Source organism: Pongo pygmaeus, chromosome 10 (genome assembly GCF_028885625.2).
Source record: "Pongo pygmaeus isolate AG05252 chromosome 10, NHGRI_mPonPyg2-v2.0_pri, whole genome shotgun sequence".
NCBI lineage: Eukaryota > Metazoa > Chordata > Mammalia > Primates > Hominidae > Pongo > Pongo pygmaeus.
This window is the reverse complement of record NC_072383.2, coordinates 21394427-21411457: the sequence shown is the minus strand read 5'-3', so window position 1 is coordinate 21411457 and position 17031 is coordinate 21394427. Positions and strand designations below refer to the sequence as shown.

Sequence of the window (17031 nt, the reverse complement as noted above, 5' to 3'; positions counted from 1 at the left end):
AAGTCAGGTACAGAAAGAAAAATACTGCATGATGTCATTCATGTGAAGAATCTAAACAAATAGATCTCGTAGACATTAAGAGTAAAATTGTGGTTACCAAAGACAGGAAAAACAGGGGAAGGGGAAGATGGGGAGGAGTTGGTCAATGAGTACAATGCTCCAGTTAGATAGGAGGAATAAGTTGCTGGTACTTACCGCATAGTAGGGTGACTATAGCTAACAATAATGCATTATATATTTCAAAAAGCTAGAAGAGAGGACTTTCAATGTACTCACAATTAAGAAATTATAAATGTATAAGGTGATGGATATGCTAATAACCATGATTTGATTATTACACAATGTATACATGTATTGAAATATCACATTGTATTCAATATGTATATGTGTGTGTGTATATGTGTGTGTGTGTGTGTGCGTGTGATCACATTAGATTTGTTATATGATACCTACAAACCTAGCATGTATGTGGGTTTCCTCAAATTTCTGTTTGTGTGATTAATTTTTTTTTCCTCAGGATTACAGTCTGAGAACAGGTATAAAGATATATATATATATATATACACACACACATACACACATGTATATATCTTCCAGGCCAGTTCCCATATTCTAGTAATAATTTTTTGTGACTTTGCTACACTCAGGTATACCTTCTCCTATACCATAGTGGTCTATCAAGGAATCCTAGCATCATGTGGAATGTTTTAAAGATATCCAGGCTATATCACACATGTTTGAATTTGGAATCTCTAAAGTAGGTATATAGTTATATTTCTTTTAAAATATATTTTTACAGTTGATTCTGATACAAAACATCTTTTAACCAATTGAGAATTATAAACTACAACCTCTAGCATTCACTAAGTAGAGATGTTGCTCCTGATAGTGACAGGAGACAGCCAAATGCCTAGGCAGATAGGGGCAGGTTCCCGGTGAAACCCCACTTCCAAGCTGAAGACAATTTAAAGTCCAAAAGCCAGGCTACAAGTTAAAGTCTTAGACCAGATTGAGAAGTTGTCTTCTTATTTGGCAGGCTTTCCTCTGACTGGTCCCACCCTCCACCTATTTTAGATATAACTACTCTTTCTTAATTGGTTTTCTATACTGTCATGCCCACCTTTGAGTGGTGCCTTCACTTTAACCTTTTTTGCATACTCAGAAACCAATCAGGACACACTCCCCATCCTGTGCCTATAAAGACTCCAGACTCAGCTGGTAGACTCGGGGAGACAGCCTGAATTTGAGGAAGAGACAGCAGGACTTCGGGGAAGACAACCGGCCCTTCCCATCCCCTCTCCAGCTCCCCTCTCCACTGAGAGTCGTTTTCATTACTCATTAAAATTCTCCACCTTCACCACCCTTCAACTGTCAATGTGACCTCATTCTTCTTGGACACCAGACAAGGGCCTGGAACCCACCAAATGCAGGTACCCAGAGAAGTCTGTCACACTGGCCTTTGCCCTCACTGGCAGAGGGTAGCCACCCAAGGTAAAGAGACAAGGGGCCAACTGAGCTGCTAACATGCTGCCATCTGTCAGACTGTAGACGGTGGAACTAAAGGAGCACCATAACAACCCCTCTGGGGCTTCAGGATCATGAGCACCCTTGCACCTTGTCTGGCTGCCAGCCCTACATGTAACTCACTCCTGTTTCGGTGCCTGGAGTGGTTGCCCAGGTCCAGCATTCACTCACTCGCACCTGGTCTGGCCATGGGAAACTCACAGAGGTTGTTTCTGTGTCGATGACCGGAATGGCCCACATGGTCCTACACTTGGTCACTCACACTCTCCCTCCCACAAGGGGTTGAGCATGGCAGACCAAATAAACAGGGCACCTCTATTGTGAGTCCGGTGAAGAGGCCAAGAAATATCCTGCATCACTACCAGAAAATGCAATATTTAAATATTTGATCTCATTTTCTCTATTTCTTATCCAGCTTGTGGAGATGTGGAAGATATCTTCTTGTGCACAATGAATAAACAAACAAGTGTGCAAGAAAGTAACAGATTTTGCTTCTCCCAGAGAAAACAGACAGATGCAATGAAGACACATCTTATCAATGGGTTTTGCTTTCTCAAGCTAAAGTCAGTTTGTCTTAATCCACTTCCATTGGTCCAGTAGAAACTTTACACGTATTATAATACGTTGTCTCACAATTACACCTCTCAATATTTGAATATTTCTATTTCTTCTGCAGGATCTTAATGGGAGGTTGGAAGAAGATCCATCGAGGTTGTTAGTCAAACACAAATTCAAATTTTAAATTAATAATATTTATAATTTCTGAAAAATATACAACTTAACATGAAAAATATATATTATAGCATAAATCTAGTCTAGATTTTGGCCTAAGTAATACATCCAAAGTGTTTCATTTTTTTAAAGGCATCAGGCTTTTCTCTTTATTTAGGCTATTAATCTATCTTCTCCCTTTTACCTCCCTTATAGTCTAGTCACTGGTTTTATTAGCAATTACAACTACCAAACAATTACTTTTTATTGTATTACATACTAACCATGCCTCTCACTTTAAATTTTTATGGATCATATATTCCAATCTCAACCATAAAGGCATAGCCATATCCTAACCATGAGTACTTCCATTTTTTATAGTTTATTATAGATGCATAGGCTTATCCATTGGTCCACTGTAAGTAAAGAATGTTGGAATTGTCAGTGAAAAGACCAGGAACACCTCAAAAATAACATCTTAATGAATCAATACAATGTTAGTTGGCAGCAGCATTGTCTTGCATGTCCAAATTACATGTTTTACTATCTGTTGCAGCAGAAGGTACAAAATGTTCACCATTATCTAAGAATTCTAAGTTTGCTTCATCCATTACTTTTCTTTCATTGTCTGATGCCTTGGTATCTTTTCCTTGAAATTTTTTCTTCATAGCAAAAATGAATACAATATATAAAACAAGTGCTGGGAATCTTAAAGCTATAGACAAGCCCAAGTAGACCCTTCTGTGAAAAGAGAAAAAAGAGAGTAGATTATTATTTTAAATGTGTAGAGTATCTTACATTTTTTTCTCCCCAGTATGCATACCTTAAAAGAAAGAAAAACAAGTTACACATACAAATATTAAGAGAACAATTCTATTTATTACTTTCATTGGGGGCATAAGATATTTTTCTATTATTAAAAAAAATATATGAAGCTACAGAAACTAAACCCCAGCTGTCTCCAGCCTTCCTTTGGGAGGGAGGAAAATATATAACACTAGCTCCCTCAAGCCATCTCATTCTACCTAAGGGGTGGGAGACAGAAACTGAGAAGCAAGTTTGAAGTTCACAGTCCAGAGGTACAGGCTCACTAAAAGATTGAGGCCTTATCATAGAACTACAGGATGCTACTTTGTCTTCATCGCCTTATACCACATTAATAAACGTTTATATACGGCAATTCCTTTTACCCAATACATTTTGTCTGGCTGTCAAGAAAAATTTGCAAGTCACATACTAAAAGACAATAAACATAGTCTGAAAAGAATAAGACTTAAAACTAGACCCAGATATGTCAGGGAATATCAGGGATGGAAATTTAAAACAACTATTATTAATTTGTTAAGCAGTCTAATGGATAATGTAGACAGCATGTAAGAAAGGTTAGCCATGTAAGTAAAAAGATAAAAATTCTAAGAACCAAAATGAAAGAATACAGATAAGAAAACTGTAACAGAAATGATAAATGCCTTGATGGATTTATTATTAGATAGAGCACTGCTGAGGAAACAATCTCTAAGTTTATCTCAATAAAAAAAAGCAAAAAAAAAAAAAATAAGACAAAAGAAAGAAAAAACAGAATAACCAAGAACATTGGAAGGACTACATAAGTGTTTATAATGGAAATACTTGAAGGGGAAAATGAAAGGAGCAAAATAAATATTTCAAATAATAAGTACAGAGAATTTTTATTGAATTAATGTCAGACACCAAACCACAGATCCAGGAAGCTCAGAAAACACCAAGAAGGATAAAGGCCAGAAAAACTATGCATAGGTTTGTTATTTTCAGGCTATAGAAAATCAAAGATGAAGAAAACATCCTGAAAGAAACCAAAAGGAAAAGCAACCCTCATTTATAAAGTAGAAAAGATTACATCAGACTTCTCTTCAGAAACCAAGCAAGCAAGAAGAGAGCAAAGTGAAATATTTAACTGTTAAAAAAATAAAACACCAACTTAAAAATTCTGTGCCATATGAAATTATCTTTCAAAAGTTAAGTCGAAATAAAGACACTGTCATACAAACAAAAATTGAGGGACTGTTTTGCCAGTAGATTCTCCTTGCAAGAAATGTTAAAAGAAGTTTGTTAGAGAGAAGGAAAATGATACAGGTCACAAACTTGGATATACATAAAGAAGGAAGAACATCAGAGAAGAAATCAGTTACGGTTAAATAAAAAAAGTATTCTAAATTGATTTAATAGAAATCAGTTTGTTCAAAATAATAGAAACAATGTGTTTAATTATATATAATATACATGCTTATTCATATGTGTTTGTATGCTTTTGATAAGTGGAGTAAATGACAGCAATGATACAATGGGCAGGAAAGAAGAATTAGGGTTATTTTGGTATTATAAGGGTACTCATAATCTGTGAATTAATAAAGTGTTACTAAAATATAAACTTGGATTAGCTCTAAATGTGTATTGCAAATTCTAGGAAAATTACTGAAATTTTTGTTTAAAAAGTACAACTAATAAACTAACAAATGAGAGAAAATGAAATTATATAAAATGCTTAATTAAAACAAAATGGGAAGACAAAGAGTGGAATACAAAAATAGGATCAAAGAACAAGGAGAGCAAATAGAAAACAGTAACAAATATTGTCAGTATTCTTTCAATTATATCAGGAATCACTTTGAATGTCAATGATATAAATATGCCAATTAAAAGACCAAAATAAGCCAGGCATGGTGGCTCATGCCTGTCATCCCAGCACTCTGGGGGGCCAAGATGGGAGAATCAAGTGAGTCCAGGAGTTTGAGACCAGACTGGGCAACAGAGTTGCCCATCTCTAAAAAAAAAAAAAAATCAAAAAATTAGCTAGGCATGTTAGTTCATGCCTGTGTTCCAAGCTACATGGGAGGCTGAGGCAGAAGGATCTCTTGAGCCCAGGAGGTTGAGGCTGCAGTGAGCCATGTTCAAGTCACTGCTCTACAGCCTGGGTAGCAGAGTGAGACCCTATCTCAAAAGATAATAATAAGATTGTTAGAGGATTAAAACCAAGAACCAAACTATATGTAGTCTACAAGAAACTCACTTTAAATATGAAGACATACAGATTAAAAGTAATTAGACTGAGGAAGATATACACTGATGACATTAATCAAAAGAAAATGGGAGTACCTATTTTAATTTCAAACAGAGCAGACTTCAAAGTAAGGAAATTTATGAAGGATAAAAAAGTCTTTACATAATAACAAAGAAATCAGTTATCCTATTATCCTTTTACAAAACAGAACAATACTTAACATGTAAGCATGTAAAAATGGAGTGTCTAAATATGTGAGGAGAAAATGATAGAGCTGCAAAGAGAAATGCAGTAAGTCTTCACTTTGTCTACAGGTTCTGGAAATTATAATTTTAAAAGTGAAATTATGTACTGTATAATGAAACCAATTTCACCATAGTTAATTGGTATAAAAAATAGTTACTATGGTACATAGTATATTGTTTTGCTTAAAATCAGTTTCTAAGAACCTATGGACAATGTTAAGTGGATACTTAATGTAAATGAACCCACAATTATGTTGGAGACTTCAATATGCCTCTATCAGAAATGTACCGATTCACCAGGCAAAATTCGATCAGACATAGTTGAACTCAACAACACTATCAACCAACAGTATAACAGATGTAACCTACTACATGAAACAGCAACAGACTACAAAGTCTTCCCAAGCTCATATAGAATATTCACCAAGATAGACCACATTCTGGTCTATAAAAGATATCTTAAGAAATTTAAGGCCAGGCGTGGTGGCTCAGGCCTGTAATCTCAGCACTTTGGGAGGCCAAGGCAGACAGATCACTTGAGGTCAAGAATTTGACACAAGACTGATCAACATGGTGAAGAACATGGTGAAACCCCGTCTCTACAAAAACACACACACAAAAAAAGGCTGGGCACAGTGGCTCACGCCCGTAATCCCAGCACTTTGGGAGGCCGAAATGGGTGGATCATGAGGTCAAGGGATTGAGACCATCCTGGCCAACATGGTGAAACCCCATCTCTACTAAAAATACAAAAATTAGCTGGGTGTGGGGGTGCGTGCCTGTAAACCCAGCTATTCAGGAGGCTGAGGTAGGAGAATCACTTGAACCTAGGAGTGGAGGTTGCAGTGAACTGAGATTGCACCACTGCACTCCAGCCTGGGTGACAGCAGTGAAACTCCATCTAAAAAAAAAAGAAAAGAAAAGAAAAAATACAAAAAAAAGAAAAAATTAGCCAGGCGTGAAAGCACACACCTGTAATCCCCACTACTCAGAAGACCAAGATACGAGAATTGTTTGAACCCAGGAAGCAGAGGTTGCAGTGAGTGAGATTGTACTGCTGCACTCCAGCCTTGGTAACAGAGCAAGACTGTCTCAAAATAAATAAATAAATAAATAGATAAATAAATAAGTAAATAAATAAAAAATAGAAGAAATTTGAAAGAATGAAAATCATGCAATATCTGTCCTTAAACCACAATGGAATTAAACTAGAAGTCAATAACAGAAAGCTCATTGGACAGTCTCAAAATCTGTGAAGATTAAGCAATACACTTCTAAGAAACATATGGGTCAAAATGAAATCTCATGAGAAATTTAAAAATATTTTGAAATAAGTGAAAATAAAATTATAACATCAAATGTTATAGATGCAGCAAAAGCAGGATTAGAGAGAAGTGAAGAATATCTTAAATCAATCATTTAATCTTTTACCTTAGCAAACTAGAAAAAGAGCAAATTAAATCCAAAGTAATCCAAAGATAATAAATAGTAAAAGTAGGGCACAATGAAATTTAAAACGGGACATGAAGAGAGAAAATCAACAAAAACAAAAGCTGTTTCTCAAAAAAATTAGTAAAATTGATGAGTCCCTTGCCAGGCTAATTTAGATAAAAAGGAGGACATGATTTACTAATATCAGAAATCAAAGATGGAACATCACTGTAGACCCCATTGACCTTAAAAGGATCAAAAGGGAATACTGTAAACAACACCATGCCCCCAATTTTAATAACCTGAAAGAAATGGACCAATTCCTTGAAAGATACAATCTACCTAAATTCACACAAAAAGAAACAGATCATCTGAATAGGTCTATATCTGTTAAAGAAATGAATTGATAATAACCTTCTAAAGCAGAAAACACCAAACCAAGATGGGTTCATGGGTGAATTCTATAAAACACTTAAGTAAGAATTTATACCAATTCATTGCAATTTCCTACAGAGGAATAGAAGCAGCAGGAATACTTCCTCTCTCCTATGAGGTCAGCATCATCCTAATACCCAAAGCAGACAAACATTACAAGAAAAGAAAACTACAGAGCAATACATCTCACAAATATAGGTGCAGATGTTCTCAAAAATAGCTAACTGAATTTGACATTGCATTAACAATTTAGGCACCACAGCCAAGTGGAATGTATTTCAGGTTTACAAGACTGGTTCAACATTCAAAAATCAATTATATAATTTATTATATTAACAGGCTAAAGAAGAAAGAAAATCACATGATCACATCGATAGATGCAGAAAATGTATTTGACAAAATCAAACATCCATTTGTGAACAAAAACTTTCATTAAACTAGGAATAGAGGAGAATTTTATCAACCTGATTAAAAACATATACACCAAAAATTCTACACATTTTTTACTTGATGATGAAGAACTCAGAGCTTTCCTGATAAGGTCGGAACAAGCCAAGAATGTCCCTTTTCGCCATTAATTTTCAACATGGTACACGGAAAGTCCATGTGATTAAAAAAAAAGTGAAAAGGGAATGGTATGTATACAGATTGAAAGGAAGGAATAAAACTACCTTTGTTTGCATATATATATGTAGAAAACCTCAAATAATAGACAAAAACACTATGGGAACTAATAAGCAATTATAACAACGTTGTAGGATATAAGATTAATATGCCAAAGTGAAAAGTTTTCCTATAAATCAGCAATGAACAAGTAGAATTTGAAATTAAAAACACATTACTATTTACGTTAGCACCCCCAAAAATGAAACATTGGGTATAAATTTGGTAAAATATATACAAAAGGTATAGGCAGAAAACTATAAAACTCTGACGAAAGAAATCAAAGAAGCACTAAAAAATGAAGAGATATTCCATGTCCATGTACGGTATCAGAAGACTCAATATTGTCAAGATGTCAGTTTGTCCCAACTTGATACACAGATTCAATGCAACCCCAATCAAAATCTCTGTAAGTTATTTTGTGGATACTGACAAACTAATTCTAAAGTTTATGTGAAGAGGCAAAAGATGCTAAATAGCCACGACAATACTTAAGTATAAGAACCCAATAATAGGGCTGATACTACCGGACCTCAAGACGTAATGTGAAGCTACAGCAACCAAGACAGTGTGACTTTGGTAAAATAATATACAAATAGGTAAGTGGAAAGAATACATAGCTCAGAAATAGACCCACTTAAATATAGTAAATGGATCTTTAGAAAAAAATAAAGGCACTACAATGGAGAAATTATAGTATTTTCAACAAATAGTGCTGGAACAACTAGATATCAACATGCAAAATAATGAATTTAGGCTTCGCAAAAATTAACTCAAAATGAATCACAAACCAAAATGTAAAATGCAAAACTAAACTCCTAGGAGGTAACACAGGAGAAAGCAACCTAGGAGTTGGTTATGACTTTTCAGATGCAACATCAAAAGCACAATCCATGAAAGAACTTATTGATAAAGAGGACTTCATTACAATTTAAAACTTCTGAATAGAACAGTTATCCAGGCATATATCCCAGGTTTGCAAGACTGGTTCAACATTCACAAATCATTTATATAATTCATCATATTAATGGACTAACTAAGAAAAATAATCACATGATCACATCAATAGGAGGCTAAGATGAGAGGATTGCCTGAGCCCAGGAGTGCAAGGCTACAGTGAGCTAAGAAGGTGCCACTGCACTCCTGTTTGGGCAACAGAGCGAGATCCATTTCCAAAACAAAACAAAAATTCTACTCCGAGAAAGTAAGAGACACTGTCAAAAGGATAAGATGAGAGTCAGAGGCCACAGACTGAGAGAAAATATTTTCAAAAGGCATATTCAATAACTTTTCAAAAATACTAGGAACTCTCAAAATTCAACAATAAAAAAAAAACAGTTAAAAAGTAGGCCAAAGACTTTAACATACACCTCCCCACAAAAAATACAGAGGTGGCAAATAAGCATATAAGAAGATGCTTCACGACCGGGCGCGGTGGCTCACACCTGTAATCCCAGCTCTTTGGGAGGCTGAGGCAGGCAGATCACGAGGTCAGGAGATCGAGACCATCCTGGCTAACATGGTGAAACCCCGTCTCTACTAAAAATACAAAACAAACAAACAAAAAAACCCCCACAAAATTAGCCAGGCGTGGTAGCGGGCGCCTGTAGTCCCAGCTACTCGGGAGGCTGAGGTGGGAGAATGGCGTGAACCCGGGAGGCGTAGCTTGCAGTGAGCCAAGATCACGCCACTGTACTCCAGCCTGGGCGACAGAGTGAGACTCCGTCTCAAAAAAAAAAAAAAAAAAAAGAAAGAAAGATGCTTCACATCTTATGTCATCAAGGAAATGCAAATTTAAGCAACAATGAGACACCACTACGTAGCTATTAGAATGGCCAAAATCCAGAACACTAGACATTAGATGTGGATAAGGAAGTGGAGAAACAGAAATTCTCATTCATTGTTGGTCAAAATGCAAAATGATACGGCCACTTTTGAAGCCAGTCTGACGATTTCTTATAAAACTATACATATTTTTACCATATGATCAAGTAATTGCACTTTGGTGTTGACACAAAGAAGTTGAAACCTGTATCTATACAAAAATTGGCACACGGATATCTTTTATTATTAACTTTTATTTATAATTGCCAAAACCTGGAAGCTATCAAGATGTCCTTCAGTAGGCAAATGTATAAACTGTGGTGTATTGAGACAATCAATTATTGTTCAGTGCTAAAAAGAAATAACCCATCAAGCAATACAAACAACTAGAGGAAACTTAAGTGCATATTACTGAGTTAAAGAAGCTACTCTGAAAAGGCTACAAAATGTGTAATTCCAACTATATGATCTGAAACAGACAAAATTGTGGAAGTAGTAAAAAGACTATTGGTTTCTAGGGATCCAGGGATTACTGGGAAAGGAGGGATGAACAGGCAGAGCACAGAGGATTTTTAGGGCAGCAAGACTACTTTTTATGATAGTGGAGTGGTGGATATGTATCATTTTACATTCATCCAAACCCTAGTTTGGATGAATTAGTTCAACACGAAATGCGAAACCTGATGTAAACTGTGGATCCTGAGTGATAAAGATGTGTCAATCTGGTTTGTCAATTGTAACAAATGTACCATCCTGATGGGAGATCTTGATAATGGCTATGCATGTATGCGGGAGCAGGCAAGATATGGGAAATCTCTGCTTTCTCCTCAATTTTACTGTGATTCCGAAACTATTCTAAAAAATAAAATCTATTAAAAATCATAAGATAATCATTTAACTTTCAGTGTATTAACTGGCAAATGAACTTCCCCTTTTTTTTTTATTAATTATACTTTAAAATTCCACTTTTCATTTCCTTTACCTAAACTTTCACTGAAGGAAAAAGAACTAGTACAGTTTTTAAAACAATGTTTTAGTGGTCTTTTCATACTGAAACTAACGTAACTAAAGTATCACCATTTCAAAATGTTATGTTAATGCTTGGACTTGGTGATTATTGCTTTGGGGAGATTCTGGGAAGCATCTTGCCAGTTGTCATTAAAATGAATTATGATTTCAATTAAAATAAATATTTTCTTAAAATAAATTTATTGTTTTGCTTTGTTATTTTTTTCCATACTTTTATAAATAGAAATAAAATCTCCCAGCCGGGAGCGGTGGCTCACACCTGTAATCCCGGCACATTGGGAGGCTGAGGTGGGCGGATCACCTGAGGTCAGGAGTTTGAGACTAGCCTGGCCAACATGGCGAAACCCTATCTAGTAGAGATACAAAAAAATTAGCCTTTTGTAATGGCGGGCGCCTGTAATCCCAGCTGCTCAGGAGGCTGAGGCAAGAGAATTGCTTGAACCCAAGAGTCGGAGGTTGCAGTGAGCTGAGATTTCGCTACTGCACTCCAGCCTGGATGACAGAGTGGGGCTCCATCTCAAAAAAAAGAAAAAGGGAAGGGAAGGGAACGGAGGGGAAGGGGAAGGGAGAGGAAGGGAGGGGAAGGGAAGGGGGGAGGGAGGAAGGAAGGGAAGGAAGGAAAGGAGGAAGGGGAGGGAGGGAGGAAAGAGATCTTCCATTTAGGGAAAGATTTTCTATAATTACTTTAAATTTAAGAGAATGTCTGTGGGCTGGTGAATGCTGCTTTACTATAATTCCAGAAAAAGCTGGATCATTACATGTTGGGGATGTTAGGCAGTGAATTTACACATTAACTAGAAAAAAGTTCTTTTAGTAAATTTGATCCAGGGAGTTTTCACCAGAGATCTAACCTGAACTAAGAAATATTCCCCACCTTACATAAATAATAGCATATTCCACACACATTTTTCATGTAATGCTTCCTTTTTTCACATTATTTGTGATTATACCAATATATTGCGAATAGGCTTCCATATTAGTAAGTAAAAAGATTTTTCCTTTTTTTAAGAACTCAGAATATTCATTTGCCTGCATGCACATTATTAATTTAATTGATATCTTCTTGATTGGTTCTTACTTTGTTTTCAGTATTTTGGGAGTATAGATATCTTTAGGATAAATTCCTAGAAGTATTGCTGCTGGCTTAAAGTTATATACTTTGCCAACACAGTCTTCAAGCAACATTTTTGATTGTTGACAATCTGGGTGATTTTTAATTATAATTATTTTATTATCAAGATGATGTTCATGTTCTTATTCATTGATAATAACAGAACTGCAATTATAACAATTGATAATAACAGACTGCAATCTTTTTATATGTTTCATAACCATTAATGACTTCTTCTTTGAAAAATGTTTCATGATTTTTTTGTCTTTATATTTTATAGCAATTTTAGTTTTACCAGAAAACTTTATGGAGATCTCCCTGCCCAACAGGTACACAGATTCTCCTATCATTAATATCTTGTATTAGTATAGCACATTTGTTAAAATTGATGAAGAAATATTGATACATTATTAAATGCATATTTTACATTAGAGTTCACATTTTATGTTGTAAATAAAGTTCTATAGGTTTGGCAAATGCATAATGTCATGATCCAATATTACAATATCATATAGAATAGTTTCACTGCCCTAAAAATCCCTTGTGCTAGGCCTACTCATCCCAGCCTTCTCCACACTGAGCCCCAAGAAACTACTGATTTTGTTGCCCATTGTTTTGCCTTTTCTACAAGATCACGCAGTTAAAATCATACAATCTGAAGCTTTTTTGGACTGCCTTCTTCTATTTAGCTATATGAGTTTAAGCTTCATTTTTTTCTTTTTGTAGGCTGATAGCTCATTTCTTTTTATTGATTGATGTAGTTTGGATTTGTGTCCCTGCCCAAATCCCATGTTATATTGGAGAAGGGGCCTGATGGGAAGTGATTGGATCATGAGGGTGGATTTCCCACTTGCTTTTCTCATGATAGTGAGTTCTCACCAGATCTGATGGTTTAGAAGTGTGTAGCCCTTTTTACACTTTCTCTCTCCTGTTGTAATGAGAAGACATGACTTGCTTCCCCCTTCCACCATGACTGTAAGTTTTCTGAGGCAGACTAATAGAGAATATTGGTATTGGGAGTGGGGCACTGCTATAAGGATATGTGAAATATGAAAGCGACTTTGGAACTGAGTAACGAGCAGAGGTTGAAACAGTTAGGAGTGCTCAGAAGGAGACAGAAGATGTGGGAAAGATTGGAACTTCCTAGAGACTGTTGAATGGTTTTGACCAAAATGCTGCTAGTGATATGGACAATGAAGTTCAGGATTGTCTCAGATGGAGATGAGGAACTTATGGGGAACTGGAGTAAAGGTCACTCTTGCCATGCTTTAGCTAAGAATGCTGGTGGCATTTTGTCCCTGCTCGAGAGATCTGTGGAACTTTCAACTTGAGAGAGATGATTTAGGGTATCTAGTGGAAGAAACTTCTAAGCAGCAAAGCATTCAAGATGTGACCTGGCTGTTTCTAAAATTGTTTATTCATATGCGTGAACAAAGAGGTTATCTGAAAATGGAACTTACATTTAAAAGAGAAGGAGCGCATAAAAGTTTGGAAAATATGCAACCCAGCCATGTGGTAGAAAAGAAAAACTCATTTTCTGAGGATAAAATCAAGCCTGCTGTAGAAATTTGCATAAGAGGATCCAAATGTTCATAGCCAAGACAGTGGGGAAAATATCTCCAGGACATTTTAGAGACCTTCATGGAGTCCCCTCCCATCACCAGCCTGGAGGCCTAGGAGGGTTAAATGGTTTTGTGGGTCAGGCCCAGGGCCCTGCTGCCCTGTGCAACCTTGGGAGATGGCACCTTATTTCCCACTGACTCCAGCTCCAGCCATGGCTAAGAGGAGTCAAGGTACAGTTTGGGCCACGACTTCAGAGGGTGCAAGCCCCAAGCTTTGGTGCCTTTCACATGGTGTTGGGCTTATGACTGTGCAGAAAGCAAGAGTTGAGGTTTGGGAACCTATTCCTAGTATGTATCAAAATGCCTGGATGACCAGCCTGGCCAACATGGCGAGACCCCATCCCTACTAAAGACATGAAAATTAGTCAGGTGTGGTGGTGCATGCCTGTGGTCCCACCTACTCAGGAGGCTGAGGCACAAGAATTGATTGAACCCAGGAAGCGGTGGTTGTGGGAAGCTGAGATCATGCCACTGCACTCCAGCCTGGGCATCAGAGCAAGACACTGTCTCAAAAAAAAAAAAAAAAAAAATGCCTGGATGTCCAGGCAGAAGTCTGCTGCAGGGGTGGAGCACTCATGAAGAACCTATACTAGGGCAGTACAGAGAGAAAATGTGGGGTTGGACCTCCCACACAGAGTTCCCACTGAGGCACTACCTAGTGGAGCTATGACAAGAGGGCCACTGTCCTCCAGACTGCAGATTGGTAGATCCACCAACAGCTTGCACTGTGTGCCTGGAAAAGCTGCAGGCACTCAGCACCAGCCCATGAAAGCAGCCATGGGGACTGTACCTGCAGAGCCACAGGAGTAGAGCTGCCCAAAGCCTTGGGCACAAATCTCTTGCATCAGTGTGCCCTAGATGTGTGACATGGAGTCAAAGGAGATCATTTTGGAGCTTTAAGATTTAATGACTGCCCTGTTGGGTTTTGAACTTACATGGGGCTTGTAATCCCTTTGTTTTGGCCAATTTCTCCCATTTGGAATAAGAGTATTTACCAAATGCCTGTACCCCCATTGTATCTTGGAAGTAACTAATTGTTTTTTTTTTTAGACAGAGTATCGCTCTGTCGCCCAGGCTGGAGTGCAGTGGTGTGATCTCGGCTCACTGCAAGCTCCACCTCCTGGGTTCATGCCATTCTCCTGCCTCAGCCTCCCGAGTAGCTGGGACTACAGGCGCCCACTACCACGCACGGCTAATTTTTTGGTATTTTTAGTAGAGATGGGGTTTCACCATGTTAACCAGGATGGTCTCAATCTCCTGACCTCGTGATCCACCCGCCTTGGCCTCCCAAAGTGCTGGGATTACAGTCATGAACCACCGCGCCTGGCCGGAAGTAACTAACTTTTTAAAATTTAATAGGCTCATAGGTGGAAGGGACTTACCTTGTCTCAGAAGAGACTTTGGACTGTGGGCTTTTGAGTTAATGCTGAAATCAGTTAAGACACAGGGACTGTTGAAAAGGGTATCTGTATTTTGCAATGTGAGAAGAACATGAGATTTGAGAATGACCAGGGGTTGAATGATATGGTTTGGGTTTGTGTCTCTGCCCAAATTTCATGTTGAATTGGAGAAGGAACCTGGTGGGAGGTGACTGGATCTTGGGGGTGGATTTCTCCCTTTCTGTTCTCAAGATAGTGAGTGAGTTCTCATGAGGTCTGATGGTTTAGAAGTGTGTGGGACTTCCCCCTTTGCTCTCTCTCTCTCTCTCTCTCCTGTCACTAGGAGAAGACATGCCTCCTTCCTTTTTGGTTTCTGCCATAATTGTGAGTTTTCTGAGGCCTCCCAGTCATGCTTCTTGTTAATCCTGTGGAACTGGGAGTTAATTAAAACTCTTTTCTTCATGAATTACCCAGTCTCAGGTAGCTCTTCATAGCAGTGTGAGAATAGACTAATACATTGATTACTAATATTCCACTATATGAATGTAACATAGTTTACTTATCCATTTACCTACTGAAGGACATCTTCAATGCTTCCACTTTTTTATATTCAACTACAGGTATTTTTGTGGACATGTCTCCAACTAATTTATGTAAATACTTGGGAGCATGATTGCTTAATCATACAATAACTCTATTTGCTTTGTAAGAAAATTTCACTCTGTCTTCCAACACTCCAGTACCGTTTTACATCACCTCCAGCAATGACAGGAAATTTCTGTTGTTTCCCATTCTTGCTAACGTTTAATGTGTGCACTGATTTTTTTTTTTTTTTTTTTTCCGAGATGGAGTCCTGCTCTGTCGCCCAGGCTGGAGTGTGCAGTTGGTGATCTCAGCTCACTGCCAACTCCACCTCCCAGGTTCAAGCAATTGTCCCACCTCAGCCTCTGAAGTAACTAAGATTACAGGCATGTACCACAATGCCTGACTAATTTTTTTTTGTATTTTTACTAGAGATAAGGTTTCACCATGATTGTCAGGCTGGTCTCAAACTCTTGGTCTCAAGTGATCTCCCTGCCTCAGCCTCCCAAAGTGCTAGGATCACAGTTGTGAGCCACTGCACCCGGCCTGTTTTTGTAGATTTTTAAGAGATCCTTATATACATAGGACATTTGGCTGTGTCTATGTCTGAATTATAAATTCTTCTAATTTACCCCTTGCTGTTGAACTTTGCTTAAAATACGTTGTGTGATGCAGTTTTTGAAATATTTTATTATCTGTTCTTGTTCTCTTTCTTCTTTTTTAAATAAGCATAGTCACTTACAGGTAGTTTTGTTTCTTCACCCTCCTCTCACTCTCCACCCACAAGTAGGCTCCAGTGTCCATTGTTCCCTTCTTTGTGTCCATAAGTACTTAATGTTTAGCTTCCACTTACAAGGGAGAACACATGATATTTGGTTTTCTGTTCATGCATTAGTTCACTTAGGATTCAACATCACTAATTATTAGAGAATTACAAACCAAAACTACAATCAGATACCATCCCACACCAGTCAGAATGGCTATTTTTAATGGGTCAAAAAATAAGATACTGAAGACGTAGTAAGGAAAAGGGAACGCTTATACACTACTACTGGGAATGTAAATTAGTTCTGTCATTGTAGAAAGCAGTCTGATGATTTCTCAAAGAACATAAAACAGAATTACCATTCAACCCACCAGTCCTATTATTGGGTATATACACAAAGCAATATAAATCCTTTCACCATTATTTTTCTATTATACTTTGAGGCATTTGGGTCATACTTACAAACACATTTATTCTTCCTAGATAATTAGAAGAAATTCTACTATGAGTAGTTCTAATACTTATAGTTTCAGAAATCAAATTTATATATTTGGTCAATATATAAATTACAAATTAATGCTTCTGTAAGAGGTAAGGTACAATTGCAGCAGCTTTTTTTTTTTCTTCCAGATAATCTAGTTGTTTTAATGTCACTTGCAGGATACGTCTGCC

At 37.3% G+C, this 17031-nt stretch overlaps 1 protein-coding gene across 2 annotated transcripts in view; it reads right to left on the bottom strand.

Moving 5' to 3' along the window:
• Positions 1 to 1877: 1877 nt before the first annotated feature.
• Positions 1878 to 17031, bottom strand: part of LOC129010613 (solute carrier organic anion transporter family member 1B3) — a 103224-nt gene continuing 88070 nt past the window's right edge. For both annotated transcript variants that reach the window (XM_054445101.2, XM_054445102.2), the window contains one exon: positions 1878 to 2976. In XM_054445101.2, the coding sequence (XP_054301076.1) occupies positions 2733 to 2976 (244 nt within the window). In that variant the 3' untranslated portion in view covers positions 1878 to 2732. The remainder of the gene's footprint in view (positions 2977 to 17031) is intronic.